General features: G+C 44.2%; 1 protein-coding gene across 3 annotated transcripts in view; it reads left to right on the top strand.

Moving 5' to 3' along the window:
- FIG4 (FIG4 phosphoinositide 5-phosphatase) overlaps positions 1–22,578 on the top strand; it is a 384,735-nt gene that overhangs the window by 209,871 nt on the left and 152,286 nt on the right. For all 3 annotated transcript variants that reach the window (XM_075340061.1, XM_075340062.1, XM_075340063.1), the window contains one exon: positions 17,384–17,522. In XM_075340061.1, coding sequence (XP_075196176.1) covers positions 17,384–17,522 — 139 coding nt within the window. The remainder of the gene's footprint in view (positions 1–17,383; positions 17,523–22,578) is intronic.

Below are 22,578 nucleotides of genomic sequence, written 5' to 3'. Positions count from 1 at the left end.
TGTGTGTATATATATATATGTATGTGTGTATGTGTGTGTATATATATATATATATATATATATATATATATATATATATATATATAGTGCCTACAAGTAGTATTCAACCCCCTGCAGATTTAGCAGGTTTGATAAGATGCAATGCAAATAAGTTAGAGCCTGCAAACTTCAAACAAGAGCAGGATTTATTAACAGATGCATAAATCTTACAAACGAACAAGTTATGTTGCTCAGTTAAATTTTAATAAATTTTCAACATAAAAGTGTGGGTCAATTATTATTCAACCCCTAGGTTTAATATTTTGTGGAATAACCCTTGTTTGCAATTACAGCTAATAATCGTCTTTTATAAGACCTGATCAGGCCGGCACAGGTCTCTGGAGTTATCTTGGCCCACTCCTCCATGCAGATCTTCTCCAAGTTATCTAGGTTCTTTGGGTGTCTCATGTGGACTTTAATCTTGAGCTCCTTCCACAAGTTTTCAATTGGGTTAAGGTCAGGAGACTGACTAGGCCACTGCAACACCTTGATTTTTTCCCTCTTGAACCAGGGCTTGGTTTTCTTGGCTGTGTGCTTTGGGTCCTTGTCTTGTTGGAAGATGAAATGACGACCCATCTTAAGATCCTTGATGGAGGAGCAGAGGTTCTTGGCCAAAATCTCCAGGTAGGCCGTGCTATCCATCTTCCCATGGATGCGGACCAGATGGCCAGGCCCCTTGGCTGAGAAACAGCCCCACAGCATAATGCTACCACCACCATGCTTGACTGTAGGGATGGTATTCTTGGGGTTGTATGCAGTGCCATCCAGTCTCCAAACGTCACGTGTGTGGTTGGCACCAAAGATCTTGATCTTGGTCTCATCAGACCAGAGAACCTTGAACCAGTCTCTCTCAGAGTCCTCCAAGTGATCATGAGCAAACTGTAGATGAGCCTTGACATGACGCTTTGAAAGTAAAGGTACCTTACGGGCTCGTCTGGAACGGAGACCATTGCGGTGGAGTACGTTACTTATGGTATTGACTGAAACCAATGTCCCCACTGCCATGAGATCTTCCCGGAGCTCCTTCCTTGTTGTCCTTGGGTTAGCCTTGACTCTTCGGACAAGCCTGGCCTCGGCACGGGTGGAAACTTTCAAAGGCTGTCCAGGCCGTGGAAGGCTAACAGTAGTTCCATAAGCCTTCCACTTCCGGATGATGCTCCCAACAGTGGAGACAGGTAGGCCCAACTCCTTGGAAAGGGTTTTGTACCTCTTGCCAGCCTTGTGACCCTCCACGATCTTGTCTCTAATGGCCTTGGAATGCTCCTTTGTCTTTTCCATGTTGACCAAGTATGAGTGCTGTTCACAAGTTTGGGGAGGGTCTTAATTAGTCAGAAAAGGCTGGAAAAAGAGATAATTAATCCAAACATGTGAAGCTCATTGTTCTTTGTGCCTGAAATACTTCTTAATACTTTAGGGGAACCAAACAGAATTCTTGTGCTTTGAGGGGTTGAATAATAAATGACTCTCTGAATAAACTTTTCACAATTTAAAAAAAAAAAAATAAAGAAAGAAATAACATTCTTTTTTGCTGCAGTGCATTTCACACTTCCAGGCTGATCTACAGTCCAAATGTCACAATGCCAAGTTAATTCCGAATGTGTAAACCTGCTAAATCTGCAGGGGGTTGAATACTACTTGTAGGCACTGTGTGTGTGTGTGTGTGTATATATATATATATATATATATATAATATTAATATACCAAAAACTGGTGAAATCAATTAACAATTAGAAGAGTACCTAGGGACGACGTTTTGAGGAATCTGACTGCTGGACCTCTAGACCAGATGAGTAATAACTATCCTCTTCTAATTGTTGATTCATTTCACCTGGTTTCGGATGGTGCATTAGTCACAGTGTAGGGTGATCTAGGGATTGTTAGAGTTTCCCGTCGGTGAATGGGGGCACCACAATCCTAGAGCGTCAAACCCTCCGTTGCTAGGTAGGGATACTCAGGGATCATCAGGGTGAGTTTTATTCCCTACCTTTGCATTATTGTTATTAATATAATAATAATATATTATTATATAATAATATAATATAATAATATTAGTATTAAGTTCCCTCACTATTATAGGCTTTTTTGATGGTCTTCTGACCTTTAAGTATATCATTAAAGATTAAATTTTAATGAGGTTTTTTTGTTTGGTCTGCAATCTCAGAAAATGAAGCGTAACCACTTTTTATGCATGTTTAATTATTATTCTGTGACTTAATTTCTTCATAAAAAAATTAAATTTCCATGTATAAATTTATTTTAATAACCAAGAAGGCAAAAATTAATGTTTCACAGACATCAGTCCTATAGTTTGATCGGACATATGTATTTACTCTGAGTAGATCACATCTCATTAACTAGAGCAGATGGAAGAAAAATAAGGGCAGAATTTGAATCGGTGACAAAAACTGACCAAAAAGGTGATTAAATATCTCAGGCACCAACTTTCTTGTTCACTAGTTTAATATATTAGCATACTATACCCAGTTTTTTCCTATATCTGCGGGTAAATAGTATTCTCGTGGTGACAGATTACCTTTAATACACATGGTAGACTTTACTTAAAAACGCTGCAGTATGTTTGCTGCTAGATTTGCTCTGTGACTTTCTCTATGACAACGTGATGCTGATGTAGATAGTGCTCAATATGACAAGGTGAAAATATCCATCATTGATTTTTCTAATCAACGTCCAACTGTCTACAAGATATACTGGGACAGCAGCCAAGCTGCTTTCAACATTTCAGTATGAAATAGCTTTCCAAGCATGTTTTTTAAAGTAGTAATTTCGCATTTGGAATCTAGTAGGAAAATTTGAGTTCACTTTATTCTTAGGATAATAAAAATAGCATTCCATAAAGTCAAATGTTTTCACTCTCACTTTATTGGGGGGACACTGGAAACCATGGGTCAATCCTACTGCCACGAGGAGGCTGACACTTTGCTGTAAAAAAAAATAAAAAAGTTATCTCCTTCTCAGTAGCATACACCCACCAACTGGAGACGCTCTGTTCAGTTTAAGCTTAGTGTCCGTAGGAGGCAGACATGGGGCTGGACTCAGCCCGGTCTCTACCTTAGGTTTGTATTTGTTGTGTGTTACTACTGTTGAGTGCTACTACTGCTCTATCCACTATACAGTGAGTTGGAGCAATCAAGTACCACTTGCCTCATACCACAGCGCTCCGACTGCTCTGTACACTATACAGCGAGTCAGAGCCGTTAACTACCATATACTACATGTCTCATACCACAGTACTCCTAATGCTCTGTCCACTATACGAGTCAGAGCCACCATGCACCACGTGCCTCATACTACAGTGCTCTGTCTGCTCTGTCCACTATACACCGAGTCAGAGCCGCCAACTACCATATATAACGTGCCTATTACCACAGTGCTCCTACTGCTCTGTCTACTATACAGCGAATCACAGCCTCCAAATACCATGTGCCTCTTACCTCAGCGCTCCTAGGGCTTTATCCACTATCCAGTAATTGTTAGCCTCTGCCATGTCCCATATACATGATGCTACAGTACTTCTAGTACATGCCCTACTTTCAGTAAGTTAGAGCCACCATCTACCATGAGCTCTCCTTGTGCACTGCCCACTGTCCAGTAAGTCAGAAACACTACCATGTACTGTTTTGACTACCATCTTGTGAGTCCTTCTACTGCGAACCACCTACCTGATACAGCAGTGTGGCTAATGCTTCATCCTCTATGATGTGAGTCGGAACCATGTTGTACCATGTACTCCATGTCAGACATAGCAGCAGGCCTAGGGCTCTCTGCACTATCCAGTGTGTTGGAGCTTCTATCTACCACTAAAGCCCCCGTCACACGTAGTGAGATCGCTATCGAGAGTGCTGAAATGTCACAGGTTTTGTGACGTATCAGCGACCTCGACAGCGATATTGCTGTGTGTGACAAGCTGCAGCGAGCGGGCCCATGCTGCGAGGTCGCTGATCGTGACAAAACGATCAAGACCATTTTTTCCGTCGTTACACGGGTCACTGGTGGCTGATGGCTATCATGTAGCGATGTTTCAGCGATCCCTGCCAGGTCGGATCGCTGGTGGGATTGCTGGTACATCGTTATGTGTAACGGGACCTTAACCACACTCATTATTCAGCGCTCCTAGATCTGTCCACTTTCCAATGTGTCAGATTGTTACGGTATGGCTAGCTGATAGACTAATAGATGGAGAAATATGCCTATCAGAAGTCAGGGTCCACCGTGCAGTGATGTTATGGCTGCTGGTGGTAGATAGGTGCCTGAACTACAACTAAGCGAATGCTACTAAATATCAGAGTCCGCTGAGTTAAAGAACCCACAGGGAGGAAAGTAAAGGTAAGACCATGAACTCTATTACAACACAGAGGGGTATGAGGTATAGCTATAGGAATGGCAACTCTGTTTCTGCACAGAGCTCCAAGGCCTGAGATCTCGTGTTACAGATCAAACGGATGATCTAATATAAACTCTACCGAGCACTGTTATTTCACAGCGTCAGGTTACGACTTATCACTTCTGTTACTTCACAGAAGCAAATATATATATTTGGCGTACACAGTACGAATAGGGTCTATTTAGTGGACACTAACCGTATCCCTCTATGGAGGAGACTCAAAGGGTGTGTAGAGGAGTCAATGGGGTCACTTGCTCCTATCAAGGACTACTGTGGAGTTCCACTGGCTAACCACTGGTGAACCCAGTACTACTGTAGCCCAGAAGCTCTGCCTAACCGGCAACTGACCCTAAAGCGGTCTGATGTGACCGCTACACCTCGCCCTACACTTGCCTCCTAACCCTGTATCAGTCCCAGAGGACTTCGACGCCTGGCTCTTTACTAACGTGGTAAGTGCTTGCTGCACCACGTATGAAGACAACGGAGCGCGGCCATGTGGGTGCTCGAGGCTTATATGACCTAAGGACTGCCCACAAGATGGAGATCCTCATGGCCCACCCAACCATAACTAATGAGCTGTCTTCCATGTGACCACACATCACTGATCACATCATTGTGGCCAATGGGATCGCGACACGTCTTCTGTGATGTCACTGCGGTCAATGGGATTGCAACATGTCATCTGTGCTGTAACTGCGGCCAATTGGATCACCCCACATCATCTGGATACCTGATGTACTAAGCATGCTCAGAAGCCTGAACCACTGACTTAGGCGGGCTTTGTACGTTGCGACATCGCAAGCCGATGCTGCGATGTCACACGCATTAGTCCCCGCCCCCGTCGCAGGTACGATATCTTATGATAGCTGGCGTAGCGAAAATTATCGCTACGCCAGCTTCACATGCACTCACCTGCCCTGTAACCGTCGCTCTGGCCGGCGACCCGCCTCCTTCCTAAGGGGGAGGGTCGTGCGGCGTCATAGCGACATTACACGGCAGGCGGCCAATAGCGGCGGAGGGGCGGAGATGAGCAGGATGTAAACATCCCGCCCACCTCCTTCCTTCCGTATAGGCGCCGGCGGCAGGTAAGGAGATGTTCCTCGCTCCTGCGGCTTCACACACAGCGATGTGTGCTGCCGCAGGAACGAGGAACAACATCGTACCTGTCGCGGTACCGGCATTATGGAAATGTCGGTGAATGCAACGATGATACGATAACGACGTTTTTGCGCTCGTTCATCGTATCATTTAGCATTTACACAATACGATGTCGAAAGTGACGCAGGATGTGCGTCACTTTCGTTTTGACCCCACCGACATCGCACGTGCAATGTCGCAACGTGCAAAGCCGCCCTTAGTCTCAGAAATGAGACTATCAGGCTGAGCATGCTCAGAAGGCACAACACAGGAAAACGCCTAGATGCTCAGGTCAGAACCCGAGACTCAAGGAGGCGGACCGAACGAGGCCGGGTATAGGGGGAAATCGTCCCAGGAGGCTTCCGAGAAGATGCCGAAGCTCGGTTCGTGACACAGATCTTCCATGAACCTCATACCTGAGGCAGCAGCTTAAGTGCTCTGTCCACTATTCAGTGAGTCAGACCCACTACATTCCGGATGTGGCAACGGGTCTGGTACTGTTTCCACCTTCGAGTAAGGCAAAGGCACCATCCACAACGAACTCCCCAGTGGATCGCAGCAGGCTTACTGCTCTGACCACTAATCAGTGGGTGCGACCCACCACTACGTTGAATCACATGTTTGAGGTAAGTGTGATTGCCACTAACCAGTAAGATGATTTATTTATGTCTCATGAGCCACATAGCTACCGTAACATAGTTACTAGTGTTCTAATCAACTACCTCATGAGACAGTCTTGCCATCTACCATAAACCACGAGGTCGACCATGATAGCGGTCTGCCATTATCTACCTGGCTACCTGCCATTATCCTCATGGTGGTCCATAGCAGACTTCCAGGTACTCTGTCCATTGTTCAATCAGTACCACCTTCTCGTGCATCCTACATTGTGAGTCGTGGCGGTGGTCCAAATTTTATGCCCACCATAGGAGGCATCACCCTGACTTCTACTGCGGCCCACATTGTCGACTGTGCCCTCTCATAGTGATCCATTCACTATTCAGTAAGTCAGGTCCACTTCCTAGCGCACTGGTCTGAGCGTCCTCAAGCGATGCCATTACTTCAGTTCTCCAGTTTGCAGGTTGGTACTTACATTTTCTTTCTTACAGAGTTTGGATTACATCAAGTCGTTCACAGCTGACGAACAAGGTACCAACAATCATTTCCTCTCAAGAGTCAGTTCCCGATTATTATGAGAGCTGACCATATTCTACTACAAAAATTATCATGAAAGTGGACTAGCTTCTCCTGCAAGAAAACAAAAGACCAAAAGGATATAGTATCAGGGGTATCAACTAATTAAACCGAACAAAAAAACTCCTAATAAAAATGTACACTTTATTTCTATATCAGTTAAAAAGGTTATATTCATGCAACTAAAGACACACAATGTGCATAAAGTGTTAGATACACCGGATAGAAAGTGTAAGGGTACCGTCACACTTTAGCGACGCAGCAGCGATCATGGTCAGGATCGCTGCTGCATCGCTACATGGTCACTGGTGAGCTGTCAAACAGGCAGATCTCATCAGCGACCAGTGACCAGCCCCCAGCCAGCAGCAACGTGCAAGCGACGCTGCGCTTGCACGGAGCCGGCGTCTGGAAGCTGTGGACACTGGTAACTAAGGTATACATCGGGTATGGTTACTTGATGTTTACCTTAGTTACCAGCGCACACCGCTTAGCTTAGCGTGTGCAGGGAGCAGGAGCTGGCACTGGCAGCGTGAGAGCTGCGGAGGCTGGTAACGAAAGTAAATATCGGGTAACCACCTTGGTTACCCGATGTTTACCTTGGTTACAGCTTACCGCAGGCTGTCAGACGCCGACTCCTGCTCCCTGCACATTCAGGATTGTTGCTCTCTCGCTGTCACACACAGCGATGTGTGCTTATCAGCGGGAGAGCAACAATAAAAAAATGAACCAGGGCTGTGTGTAACGAGCAGCGATCTCACAGCAGGGGCCAGATCGCTGCTCAGTGTCACACACAGCGAGATCGCTAATGAGGTCACTGCTGCGTCACAAAAAACGTTACTCAGCAGCGATCTCAGTAGCGATCTCGCTGTGTGTGAAGTACCCCTAAGGGTAATTGTATCTAGGGGCTGTGCAGATCAATGGTAAATAAACCTAATAGATTCAGATGCTGGACTCTAGGGGATATGACTCACCCTTAATTGGTCCCTGCCTAGCAATGGGGCTTTAAGCACCCTAACTTTCTTGGTGCCCCCATTCCACGTCGGCTGCCCCTATTGTATCCCTTACTAACTTGAAGATAACCATCACCAAATTTACCAGAATAAAGTGCTAAGTGCAAGACCACATATACACATACAACAGACACAAATTAGTAGAGCGGTTGCTACCCAAAAAGTCAACTGCAATAAATATTTACACTAGGTGACACCTTAGGCTGCTTTCACACATCCGGTTTTTCCTGTGCGGCACAATCCGGCACTTTGCAGGAAAAACGCAACCGTTTTTTTTTGCTGCCGGTTGTGTTTTTCCTGCATAGACTTTAATTAGTGCTGCATTGTGCCGCATGAGGTTGCATTCCATCCGGTTTTTGCCACATGCGGCAGATTTAGCCAATGCGGCAGCCGGATGGCACGTTGCCTGGCACTTTTTTCAATGTATGCGGCGCATTTTTCAATGTATGTCTATGGACGCCAGATGTCCACTTTTGTCCACTGCGCATGCTCAGTAGCATGGCGCAAGCGGCAAAAACCGGACGGGCCGCATGTAAAAAACTTATGCAAAGGATGTGGTGTTTTCACCGCATCCGTTGCATAGGTTTCACAGCCGGATTCAGCCGCACGGCTCAAACCGGATGTGTGAAAGCAGCCTTAGAGTTACCCAGGACTGGTATCATCAGTAATTCACTGGATCCATTGAAATTGAACAATATGAGATCAAGGCACTCTAGATTGTCACTCATTAAATTCACTAGCAAAGAAAGAGATGCAAAATAACATACAGCTCATTGGTTGAAGGTCTACAATCCAGGGACTACAGTTCACATATAAAGAATAAAGCACCATACTCCATTATTCCAAGGATAACATGTCCCCAGAAACATCCCTAGAAAGAGGCATGAATCATATCAGATGACTATAAATAGGTGGGTGAGAAAAAGGAATGCACCCATTGAGTACTTTACGATTTGTTGGTAGCGCCTCCAGGCCTACTGTGAAGCCATGCATGTCAGCAAAGAATGACAATTCATATGTCAGCAACGCTCAGTTGTGTCTTTGACCTCGCCCTTCTCCCAACGCGTTTCCCCCATTTGTGCCTGGGGTTCATCAGGGGATCAAAGCTGACAACAGGGGAGAAAGTTACATCCCCGTCGTCCTTTCCAAACAGTTCAAGAAATATATACCCGGTATCAATACACCATGGGGTATAGCATGTAGATCACAGGAGCTCACAGCCAGGTGTCTCACAAATGGGGGCTTAAAGCCCCATTGCTAGGCAGGGACCAATTAAAGGGGAGTCATATGCCCTAGGGTCCAGCATCTGAATCTATTAGGTTTATTTACCATTGATCTGCACAGCCCCTAGATACAATTACCCTTATACTTTCCATCCGGTGTATCTAACACTTTATGCACATTGTGTGTCTCTGGTTGCAGGAATATAACCTTTTTAATTGATATAGAAATAATGTATACATTTTTATTAGGAGTTTTTTTTGTTTGGTTTAATTTTTTCTCCTACAAGAATCCATATTCTTTTCAGTATTTCCAGGTGGGCCTACCTGGATTGTCCGTTCTACTCTGCGGACTCCCTACTTTGCCGGCCCCTGAGGTATACAGGTAGTATTAGTAATAGTAATAGTAGTACTTCTTCCAGCACCCAGAATTTTGGATCACGGATCGGGGTGGTAAGCCTCCCTTTCCTCATCTGGAACTCAGAGATAGTCATCCTCACATCTTACGATCACCCTGACAGAAGATGCTTGCCTACCTGAGGTCTCTAATCCAGGCGTGTCTTTCTGTAAGTGCCCTGTCTATTTACATCTGGCTTTTTTATTAGGCTTCCCTGCAGGAATCCAAATCCTGTGATATCCAGAAGTTTCAATGTCCTCACTCGTTTTCCCTTCTTCATTCCCCTATACAGGGCAGTTGTCTTCTGCCCAGTCTCTTTGACATATTGAGTCAGTTCAATGGGCACTTTCATGCTACGAACTGTCTAGAACAATCTCCTTAGATTTGCATGTTTCTCTTTCATGTTCTGAAGAGTCATCCCTTTGGACACATATTCGGCAAGGGATAGAACGCCTTCTCTAGCACTCCAGCTCTCTTTTGCTATTTCTAGGGTCTTCCCAAACATTGTCAGACTCCATCACCAGCTAGCTTTCTCCCAGTTACTTGCAATCTGCCTTCCAGGTTCTCCTAAAGCCTAATCTTTTTACCTTTCCCTTGGCAGCTCAGATCTAGACTGAAGGGTTTCTACCCTTACATTTTTCAGCGATACATTCCGCCCTCAGAATCTCGTCTCTAGTTCTCATGTTTCTAGTCTTTTTCTTTCAGCTTTGGGATCTACTTTAGGATATCCCATAGTTTTACTGTGTCCCCCCAATGAAGTGATGGAGGAAAGAAGATTTTGGGTACACACCGTAAAAATCTTCTTCTTGGAGCCTTCATTTTGGGACACAGCACCTGGCCTTTTTCTAAATGTCTTCTGTTGGGCCATTCTGCATTTTATTTCACGTTGCTTCTACTACTGCTTTCACACTAACTGACCAGCACATCTCTGGTCGGTGGGTGTATACTAATGAGGAGGAGCTAACGTTTTTTATACCATAGTGTCAGCCTCCTAGTGGCAGCAGCATACACCCGTAGTTTCCTGTGTCCCCCATTGAAGGCTCAGAGAAAGATTTTACGGTGAGTACCCAAAATCTTCTTTTATCCATGTTGATGTTATAGTTTCCTGTAAATCACCTTAACTTGGACCTGTCATCTTGGGTAACTTTTCAGAATAATTGATCATTTGTGTGTGCATGATATGAGAATAACTCTCTTTCTGTCCCTTACATGAAATAAAATAAACATTATTTAGCAACCAAAAGCATTGCCACAGAGAAAAGGGGCAGAGGTTAAAAAAGCAGACAATTGAACAGTGATAGGACAATGGAACATTCTAAACCTGACCATATATAATCTATTTGTTTATAATAGATTAATGCAAGCTCTGATGATATGTCTCAGAATGAAGCTATTGTAGAAAGGGTAATCTTGCAGTGATAAAATATAGACTGACTCATATCAGTTGTCAAATCAGTAACCTGTACTTTGCATTGTCAGGACATCCATCCAGAAAGGACACAGAAGTCTACCAGAGTAAAAAAATAAGAAAGAATGAGATGTTCTCCTTCCAATATTGCCTACAAGAAAAGCCTAATTATTTGAACATGCTGTAAAGTCTGGTATGGAATCTGTACCAGCAAAAGAGAATTTTGAAGAGTTCTCCCACCGACAAAGTATATTTAAATCAATATATCTTGGACTAATAGTAGTGCAAAATAGTATAAAAGTACATTTGGATGTGTGAAAATAATGTTCCTGATAATCTTATACATGTGCACCTTATATGTATTGTATAATGGCTTTGTTTGACCGTGCAGGAGCATAGTCTGAACCTACCATAGCTCCTGGGCAGAGGAGGCAGCAAGAGTATATAGAAATTACAGCATGAGATCACAGATTCTGCTTTATGTAAGGTAAAACATATTTATAAACAAGAAGAGTAGTCTTTTTTACCTCGCAAAAAAAAAAATCAGCTGTGATACCTTGCTTTAATGTTTGTAGTCTTTTATGTCCTCCCCTGCCCAGGAGATGTGGTATGTTGAGAACATATCCCTGCAGAAATAACTCTTACATTATAAATAGCAGATGCACATTTTTAAGATGATCTCCGTACCGGAACATTTTTTTTTTTTTTTTAAATTACCACATCCAGTTATAGAAATTAATATTATTCCAAGATCTATTAATTAAAATGTACTTTTTTCGTGGGACAACCCCTGTAAGAATGATATTAGGTTTACCCGACTCCAGTGGGGCAGGGTTTAGTAATAGAGGTAAATGATTCAAAGGTTGGCCAATTTGGAGTCTGTGCTGAGATAGATGAGATCAGGTCTACAAGGCTAGTTGGAGAGAGTGGGTTGAATTGATTTGGATTAGGAGGCAATGGGGTAGGCTAAACATAAGTTTTTGCAATTTATGTAATTACAGCAGTCCTTGTAAGTCATATAGTAGACTAGTGTTTGAATGGGGCACGGGTTCAGCCAGGGCAACACTAGAAAGGGAATTGGTGTAAAGCACTGTCTGATCTTCACCCAGGGATTAGAGTTATAATATCTACACCAGTCAAAGACTATAGATAATTGAAAATCCAAGTGATATGGTTTACAGTCAAGGAGACCAATACCGCTGCAATGTTAGTAGGAAATGTTTAAATCTGGCTGGTGTATCATACCGTATAAACCTGTTCTGTATTTGTGATAGAGGCTTTAAGGAAGTCTTGAAATATTATTGTACCAAATTATTAGTTTTCATATCTGTTCATCTGTTGCACCAAAATGTTATTGTTCTATTCAAATGTTGGTACTCCGTGCAATGTTGGTATGGTTAAATGCCTCAGTCCACCTTTTCGCCCAGTTTTTTACATTACTGCCACCTTTGTGTTGATTGACAGCTCCTGCTAGCTCACATGTAAGTTATGCAAACTTTGTTGAAATGACAGTGACCAATTAATTAAAGGGGTGGTTCACCCATTTTTTTTATTTTCTGTATGAGCTATACTTACCTTTCTAGGCGTCTTCTCCATTGGCTTCTGTTTCCAGTTCTGGCACTGAGCGGCGCTATCCTGCACGCTCAGTGCCAGTCACATGACCCCCTGGAGCTGTGGCCGCCGGCATCCTCTGACGTCCCGGCATTTCCGGGCTCTCAAACAAGACGGGTACGTCACAGGATGCCGGCGCCACTCAGATTGAGTGACAGGGCTGTGGGCGGTGACTACCGCACGTCACAGCCCAGCATCGAGGGGAGGAGCCGGAGGACGTCACTGTGGAGCCGCGTCCTGCAGAGAGGCTGAGACACGGGGCGCCAGTGTGCAGTACAGGGGGGGGTCTTTAGCTGAATCCCCCCCTGCACGTAAGTATGTGATCACACTGTCCACCCGCCCGCTCTGCTGCGATGTCAGGAGAGCGGCCGGTGTCGGACAGTGTGATCATCTGCTCCTCCCAGCAGCAAGACACTGGCAGGCATGTCACCGCTGTGCTCTGCCATCTGTCCTGCTGCATGGGACCAACTGTCTGCACTCTGTCACCTGCACCACAAGTCACAGAGTGGAGACAGTTGGTGACAGAGCACCTCTGCCCCCCCCCCTGTTCTTTCCCCACTCTCTTCTCTCCCCCCACTCTTCTCCCCCTCCCCTCTTCCCCCTCTTCTCTGCCCCCCTCTTATCCCTCTCTCCCCTCTTATCCCTCTCTCCCCTCCCCTCTCTTTTCCCTCGCTCTCTTCCCCCCTCGCTCTCTTTTCCTCCCCCCTGCGCTCTCTTTTCCTCACCCCTCGCTCTCTTCTCCCCCCCCTCGCTCTCTTCTCCCCCCCCTCGCTCTCTTCTCCCCCCCCGCTCGCTCTCTTTTCCCCCCCGCTCGCTCTCTTTCCCCCCTGCGCTCTTTTCCTCCCCCCTGCGCTCTTTTCCTCCCCCCTGCGCTCTTTTCCTCCCCCTGCGCTCTTTTCATCCCCCCTGCACTCTTTTCCTCCCCCTGCGCTCTTTTCCTCCCCCCTGCGCTCTCTTTTCCTCCCCCCTGCGCTCTCTTTTCCTCCCCCCTGCGCTCTCTTTTTTTCCTCCCGCGCTCTCTTTTTTTCCTCCCGCGCTCTCTTTTTTTCCTCCTGCGCTCTCTTTTTTTCCTCCCGCGCTCTCTTTTTTTCCTCCCGCGCTCTCTTTTTTTCCTCCCGCGCTCTCTTTTTTTCCTCCCGCGCTCTCTTTTTTTCCTCCCGCGCTCTCTTTTTTTCCTCCCCCCTCGCTCTCTTTTCCCCCCTCGCTCTCTTTTCCCCCCTCGCTCTCTTTTCCCCCCCTCGCTCTCTTTTCCTCCCCCCTCGCTCTCTTTTCCTCCCCCCTCGCTCTCTTTTCCTCCCCCCTCGCTCTCTTCTCCCCCCGCTCGCTCTCTTTTCCCCCCCGCTCGCTCCCTTTCCCCCCCCCCCCGCTCGCTCTCTTCCCCCCCCCCCTCGCTCGCTCTCTTTTCCCTCGCTCTCTCCTGGCATGGTCAGTACAGAAATCTCTCCATCGTGGAGGGGTGAGAGGGAGTAATAAACATGGAGTCCCTACTGTGTCTGTGTATTTATTTCTAATAAAGTATTTTTCTCTGTGTGGTCTTTTTTTTTTTAACCCTTTATTGGAGATTCTTAATGGCCAGGTCAACCTTGGCCTGACATTTAGAATCTCGGGCTTTATACCAGCGGGTAAAACATAGCTGGTATTAACCCCTTATTACCCAGCGTGCCACCTGCCACCAGGGCCACTGGAAGAGTTGGATACAGCGCCAGAAGATGGCGCTTCTATAAAAGCGCCATTTTCTGGGGCGGCTGTGGACTGCAATTCGCAGCGGGGGGCCCAGAAAGTTTGGGCACCCTTCACTGCGGATTCCAATCCCCAGCTGCCTAGTTGTACCTGGCTGGACTCAAAAATTCGGCGAAGCCCATGTCATTTTTTTTTTTATTATTTCATGAAATTCATGAAATAAAAAAAAAAAAAAGGGCTTCTCTATATTTTTGGTTCCCAGCCGGGTACAACTAGGCAGCTGGGGGTTGGGGGCAGCCCGTAGCTGCCTGCTGTACCTGGCTAGCATACAAAAATATGGCGAAGCCCACGTCATTTTCTTAAAAACGTTTTCAGGGAAAAACCTTTATAAAAAAAAAAAATGCTTCCCTGCATTTCTATTGCCAGTGAAAGTAACACCAAGCAGCGGGGGCTAGCAGCCAGTAGCTGCTTTGGTTACCCTTAGCAACAGAAAATGCAGCGGGAGCCCACAAACAATGTGATTTTTTTTTTTTTATTTTTAATTAATTTTTTTTTTAAAAAAACGGCATGGGCTTCGCCCATCGAGCACCAGAGCATTTTACTGCTCAATTCATCCCAAGTAATCAGATGACTCCAGTGTCGGCCGATTACTTGTTCTGTGTCCCCCTGCATCCATCGCAGCGTGTACGGGCTGTGAGGTCAGCGGAGTGGAGACAGTGACATGCTCTGCTCTGACACATAGTGTGCTGCATGTCACTATCTTTCTCCACTCTGGCACTTGTAGTGCAGGTGACCGGATGCTGCATGTCACGTTTTTGCCGCGATTTGGTGCCTTTTTTGCTGCGTTTTTGCTCACTGCGTTTTTAATCAGTGCACAATGCCATTAAAGATTGTTGGTGAAAAAAATAAAAAAGGTCTGATGTCATTTCCTTATTCAAAATGTTCATTGTATGCAGGAGAGCAGACAGCAGCTGCAGAACTACAAGGCTCAGCATCCTCCATCCAGGACTGTATGCAGTTTTTTACCCAAAAAGAAAAAAAAAATGACGTGGGCTTCGCCATATTTTTGTATGCTAGCCGGGTACAGCAGGCAGGTACGGGCTGCCCCCAACCCCCAGCTGCCTAGTTGTACTCGGCTGGGAACCAAAAATATAGAGAAGCCCTTTTTTTTTTTTAATTATTTCATGAATTTCATGAAATAATTTAAAAAAAAAATGACGTGAGCTTCGCCTAATTTTGGTGTCCAGCCGGGTACAACTAGGCAGCTGGGGATTGGAATCCACAGTGAAGGGTGCCCATGCTTTCTGGGCACCCCCACTGCGAATTGCAGTCCGCAGCCACCCCAGAAAATGGCGCTTTCATAGAAGCGCCATCTTCTGGCGCTGTATCCAACTCTTCCAGCTGCCCTTATGCCGGGTGGCTAGCCGGGTAATAATGGAGTTAGGACTAGCTGTATATTATCAGCTAGCCCTAAGCCCGAAATTCATGGTGTCACGCCAATATTAGACATGGCCACCATGAATTTCTAGTAATGATAAGAAAAAAAAAAAAACACAACACACAGAAAAATATTTTTATTAGAAATAAAACACAACACAATTAGTGACTCCATCTTTATTGAAATAAACCCCCCTCCGCAGTAATCCTGGGTCAGGGTCCCGCGCCGTCCAATCAGGATCCAATATCATCTGATCGGTTTGCTGGAAGGAAGGCAAAGCGATCAGATGATGTGTCAGGATAAAGGATGTGAATCACATCATACATCAGCTGATTGTATAAAAGCCGATTATACAATCAGCTGATGCATCAGTGCAAAAAAAAAAATAAATAAATAAATACTCACGTCTGTGCTGATGACCGGCAGCTCCTGGAGCGGAGTCTGATCCTGGCCCATCACTGCAGGAGCGGCCGGCTATCAGCTGATGAAGTCCCCTGACGGCAGGATCAGCTGATAGCCGGCCGGGCAAGAAAAAGCCGGCGAGACTACGATCAGCTGATGCGTCAGGTGACTGCATCAGGTGATCCACGGCCAGGTCCTGCAAGCTTCGTGCATGCACCGGGGAGACTGCACACAGCCAGAGCGGCGGGACCGAGACAGGGGCTGGAAGCAAGCATGGCACCCGGACCCTGCAGACAGGTGAGTATGACATACACACTCACATACACACTCACTCACACACTGTATATACACACACACACTGTATATACACACACACACTGTATATACGCACACACACACTGTATATACGCACACACACACTGTATATACACGCGCACACACTTTCTTCCCCTGGCTGTGCAGAGCTGCTGTATCTGTGATTTCTCTGAGTGCACATCCACTGGGAAGAGGCAGGGAGGAGGGTTTGGGTGGGAGCAGAGTGGGTGTATTAGACACAATGGGAGTGTTAGATAAGCCAGACACCGCCCTAAAGCCACAAAGAATTCTGGGACTTGTAGGAACTGAACACAGGAAGTCAGAGGAGAGATTAACCCCATCAGAGCTGGAGCCAGCAATGACCGTGTGCTGCTAGTGCACAATGAAAGGTAATTTTGCTGAAAAAACATAATAGATGTGTTGAGGGGCACATATTAGCAAGATTTATCAGAAAAAAAAAATCAGTTTTGGTAACTGGACAACTTCTTTAACTTATGTCCCATGTTTCAGGTTAATGAAGTAATATTTGGACCATATTTATTTTTTATTCTTAAAGTGGATGTCCACTACTAGGACAACCTCTTCTCATTCCCCATATTTGTCCCCCGTAAAATAAAAAAAAAGCTTATACTCGCCTCCCGTGCCTGCGCCATTCCAGCTGTGTCGGCACTCATGTTCCTGGTGCTTATGTAAAGTTGTTGCATTACGTGAGCCTTGCGCCCACTCAGTGCCAGATTCACTGTCCCAGTCTTCAGACATATAAGTAATCAAGACGAGGCGAGACCTGCAGTTGACCACTCACTTCCTCTTGACTAATTCCTCCTGTATCATTGAAAGTGAAAAGCACAAAAATGACATATACTTGCCTTTTTAAAATCTTATTGAATAGGATACCAAAACAATTCAACACCTCAAAGAATATGGACCTGAGATATAAGTGCTACATATAAAAAGTACACACAAATTTTGTAAGCAAAAAACACATTCACTTGAGAATGCTTTGTACTGCAGAACCATAATGAGTCTTGCTTTACCGGATGTACTCTGCGGTCAGCTTCATTTCTAGGTTTTTACAATGGCAAGATTTTGTTCTATAATTTAGCATAATTGTGTAATCTCTTTTCTTTCAGATGCAGACAGACAAGATGCAATCAATCTTTTCCTGGGTGTTTTTAAGCCACTGGAAGGCAAACCTCATCTCTGGGAGCTGCCCACTGACTTTTACTTACACCATAAAAATACTATGAAACTTCTTCATTCTAAAAAAAGGTAAATGATGAATAGAGCAGTAAATGCAGATTATACTCTTGCATCAGTTTAAAGTTGTTAGACATTGATGGCCTTTTGTTATATAGGTCATCAATATTAGATTGGTGGGGGTCTGACACCCAACCAGCCCACGTTCTGCTGTGTGCTGCAATATCAGGATAAATAAAAAATGTTACATTGGTGGATTTACTGATGAAGAAGCGGAGTGACACATCGAAATGCGTTGAATAAAACCACCTTAATTCAGTTTTTATAGATTTATGTCATATCTTCAGCAGCACAGTAATACAGTAGTTCCACATCAACTTTGTTCCTGATTTTCAATATCAGGATGAAAGCAGTGTACAGAACTAGAACATCATGGATGTGTACACTTTGTCGTTGCGTTTCTCAGGAGCTACAACAAAGCTTCCACTGAAGTAAATAGGAGGTGACCTGCAGTGCCTGAGAGTGTCCACTTACACAGTGTACGGAGCTGTGCTTTTTCATCTAGTCTGTGACAGCATTGGGAACAGCCAATCAGTAGAGCTGACACGGATTTCAGGTCCGAGCTGATCTTATATTGATAACCATCATTATATAAGCAGCTGAAACTCTGTGCAGAGTTGTTTTTTTGGGTTTTTTTTAATCACAGATATCACAAAATTCTGCTAATATCATCTGATTGTGCTGATTGTGCTTACTTACCAGTTTTCAGTTCATATTGATGTCTGATTCGATACAGTGTTGCAGTAAACAGTTTGTCCACTATTGGACAATTCCTTATTAGTAGTGATGGTTGAACATGCTTGGCACTTCTTGTTACCGATCGAGCATTAGCATGCTCGGATACATGCAGAACTAGGCCGAGTATCGCGAGTGCTCTGATGTTTCGTCTGTGAAACAATGACCACAATGCACAGGCTTGATTCACTGCATGATGTGTGCCATTTCCAGTCTCTGAATGGCTCTCTCAGTGAATGAAACAATGTTCTTGGATGTAGTGTGACCAAAAAAAAAACAAAAAAAACCCTCTGACATCCCTCCCTCTGGAAATGCTTTTATGGCTGGCTCTATGTTGACAGAGACCCGAACAGGGGAGTGATTGACTTTCCATAATGCCCGTTACTTGCGTTAAGCTTGTCCAAGAGTCTAACCAGCTCGAATTAAGTGCTCGCCTATCACTTTTAATTACACTGGAGTACTTTACAAAGTGTAAATGCTGAAGAACAGTGTTTCCTCCACTCCTGACGGATTATTGAAAGCTGCAGCATTGTCATCTGCCGTTATTGTCATCTGCCATTGTTTAAGGGTCACTGAGCTAAAAGTAGGATGGCAGCTCTAGTACAGAGGTAAGTATGGATTTTTTTAACTTTGAGCTGTGCTCTGGGGCAGTTAACATGGAATCGTCCAACGGTGGCCAACCTTTTTAATATATGCTACAATATTAAATCAATCCATGTTTGAAATAGATCAGTGGCAAACCCAAGCTACATACACTCCTAAACATTGAAATTGCAACACGAAGAAGGAAAATTCATGGAACTGAAATAGAATCCATATATTAATAAAATCTATTTAATATACGGTATTACAGTTGCACAAAGTTACAAAAGAAATATTAAATGTGATTGTTAAAAACATAATCTTTATTGAAAGTTCAGGCAGAAATGTTTTGTAGCTTTTTTCGAAACCTGGACATATATGTAAGCTGGAACAGACAATAAGGATGTAGCTCTCCAGTATAATTCCTTAGGTGTTCCACTCATACAAGGAACCTGCCAGCTCGCAGGTGAAACTTGAAAGAAAGAGAAACCATCTAGGATCCTGGAAAGACTCCAAAACGCAATCCAGCACATGTGACTAAAAATTTATTTATTGAATAGGATATCCTGCCATGATTAAAAACTATACTTTTCAAAACTCGTAGACTTAAACTTTTGCCACATATGTCACTGTAGTCCGTGATTATCTTTTCTCCTATTTTAATCAATAAATAAGGAATTTTTACTTATGTGCTGGATTACATTTTTTAGCCTCACAGGATCCTGGATGCTTCCTTACTTTCTCAAAGGTGGAACAGGGCTTGGAAACCTCCCCAAAAAACTAGTAACCCACCGCTGATCACTCTTGCCACCTCGCTGCTAGTTGCCCGCCATCTGGTTCTCCTCCTTCTACTGTCATGCTGCTCATCTCCGGCTTCTTCACTATAGACTACAACTTCTACTGTAGCTGCGTGCGGGCATCAGAGGTTATGGCGATTCATAAGGTTGTAATGTTAACAGATTGAAGTCTTGGAGATGTGGCTCACGATGTAGGAAAGAAGGGGACCAGATGGCACGCAGCAGGGTGGCAGGAGAGGTGAGTATTAGTTTTTTTTGTCTTTTTTTTATTTGACCAATACTTACCTTGTTATCGGTCCTCTACTTTCCACCATCATGCACCTTTTTTCTGGCCTATTCACTATAGGCCAAGACTTCCGGCTGTATCCAGGTCAGAGCTTGCTGTGCGTTATAAGGTTGCAATAAGGCTGCTTTCACATCAGCGTTTTTTTGAAGGACGAAAAAAAAAAACGAATTGACTGAATCCTTGACAAATGCATAGTCATTGCAATGCATTTTCAATGGAATCGCGTTAAGATGCGTTTGCATGCGTCATGTAACGGATCCAGGGTTTTGTGTTTATTTAGCTCATTTTAAAAACGCTACTTGTAGCGTTTCAGTTTACTCTAGTAAAGTTTACTCTAGTGAGCATGCCCAGAAACCACCTGGAGTGATATCTCTCTCTCGCTCTCGCTCTAATAACACTTGTGTTTGGATGCGTTCATCACTGAATCAACAGGATCCAGTCACATGCAGTTTGCGTTGCTGATGTGAAACCAGCCTGACAATGTGATTTTAAGACTTGCAGTGAGCACATGTCTGGACATAGCCGGGAGTCTGGTTCTACACTGCATTGCCCGACGATGCAGTGCCCGTCAGCAGAAAGAGGACTGAACTTTTTTTTTTTTTTTTTAAATATATCCGATTTTCTTTTTTTACACTGTTCTGCACCATATCTCTGACCTCTTCACTATAGTCAAAGACTTCCAGTTGCATTCAGGCCAGATTTACTGCCTGTCATAAGGTTGCCATGATAATAGGGATTATATGATGCAGCGTGCACCAGGGGAAAGCAGAGGACCGGATAGCAGCAAGAGAGGTTAGTAGTGAGGTGTTTATATTCGTTGTTTTTTTTTTTTTATATATATTTGAACCCCCAAGGTTCGTAACTAGGGGTCATATGTAATTTGGAAGATTGTAAATCGGGGACTGCCAGTAATTAAAACTTATTTAAATACAATTTGAAAAAGTGTATCATGCACAGTTTCCAGAATTAATCCGCTCACCATCCTGCAGCCATTACCGTAGATGTTGTGAAAAGTCGTGGTGCTGAAGGGAACCACTTGAATGTGCAATAAAAGCGGATTTTTAGTTTTACGGCAGCCACATTGCAGTTTAAAAACATTATCTGTGTACGCCAGTAAACCCATTGTGTCCACCTCCAAAACGACTTCACATTTCAAACTAGATCTAGGTTTATAACCATAGGTAACTAAAGAGCTGAACACATGAGAAAAAAACAGACTGAATATAAAGCACCTGCACCTCACTGATATTGCATATATAGCTCTCTTTTCAAATGTCATTGTTTTTGATAAACTGATTTATTATATTCATACACTTTGTAGTAGCACTCTGGGTGGCTGCAATGGAGAAGCGTAATTACCGTATGTTATTTTTATGTATCAGTTAAAATAAAGTGACTGTTTCTAAATAAATGTAATGCAAATATCTTGTGGCAACTTTCACTTTCCAGAGATTTTCCAGCAATTTATATACCATGTCTGGTCCCATGTTCCATCAAATTTCCCAGTGAAGACACACCATAAGGCTGGACTCACACGAACGTATTAAAAAACGGTCCCATTCTCGTTTGCGAGAGTCGGACGAATTTTTCTCACTTGTCATCAGTGTGCACTCAGTGTGCTGTCAGTATGCTGTCAGTATACAATCCGTTTTTTTTGCACAGCAGCTGTTACTCATTTACAGTCATGTACAGGAGAATTTACAGTGTTCTGTGCTACATGATAGGATTGTATTTAGAAAAACGGATGTCACTAGGATGGTCCGTGTGCCGTCCGTGTGACATCCGATTTTTCCTCGCACCCATTGACTTGTATTGGCAAGCCTCGGACGTATTCTGGATCAAATCGCAGCATGCTGCCGCTTTTCTCACATCCAGAATCTGGATGCAAGAAAAGCTGACCAACAGCTCTCCCTCATTGACTAGTATTGGTCCGAGTGCAATGCGAGAATTTCTCGCATTGCTCTCGTCCGTTTTTTGTCGCTCGTGTGAGCGTACCCTAACACTGGAATGCTGCTAGATATCCCAGTGATTCTCAGTGTTTGTTTTTTTCCCCGTAAGATATTGTACCTTATGTGACTGGTATTTAATTTGACATGTTTTACATTTGTTTTGTAATATGTTCGATATCTTTTGCATTTGTTTATGAGAAATTCTGAGATTTGACTGCCCAATCTTGTAAAATCTTGTAAAATTCTGTAAGGAACCTGTTGTTTCAGAAAACTCCCTACATCGTAGATGAATTATTTTAGCAGTGTAGTTTTCAAAATGGAATCTCTTGTGTTGCTGTTTTTTTTTTTGCTGAACTGGCACCTCAAGGGATCTGAAAATGGCACCAGAATCTATTCAAATAAAATCTGCATATCAAAAGTCAAATGTCGTTCTTGACCCCTAGAAGCCTAATTACAGGCGAAACAGCCGTTGTCCTCAGTGAGGGGCCGGTATCCATGTCTCCTCCCGCCGTTGCTTTTACCCTGCACTGAAGTCTGAATAAAGATCACCCGGCATAGCAGCTGTTTCTGCGGTCATTTTCTCCTTACCTTTGATGATCAGAAGGAAGGAGAGCCATTTCACTTTTGGAATCCAAATTTTGGTGAAATAGTTTGTGGCCACTATTTGCAGAGATCCTAAGGTGCCAGATCAGCAGAAAACACCCCAAAGTGACCCCATT

This window comes from Anomaloglossus baeobatrachus, chromosome 3 (genome assembly GCF_048569485.1).
Source record: "Anomaloglossus baeobatrachus isolate aAnoBae1 chromosome 3, aAnoBae1.hap1, whole genome shotgun sequence".
Taxonomy (NCBI): domain Eukaryota; kingdom Metazoa; phylum Chordata; class Amphibia; order Anura; family Aromobatidae; genus Anomaloglossus; species Anomaloglossus baeobatrachus.
Note: the sequence above shows the minus strand (reverse complement) of the source record. Positions and strands in the feature narration are given on the sequence as shown.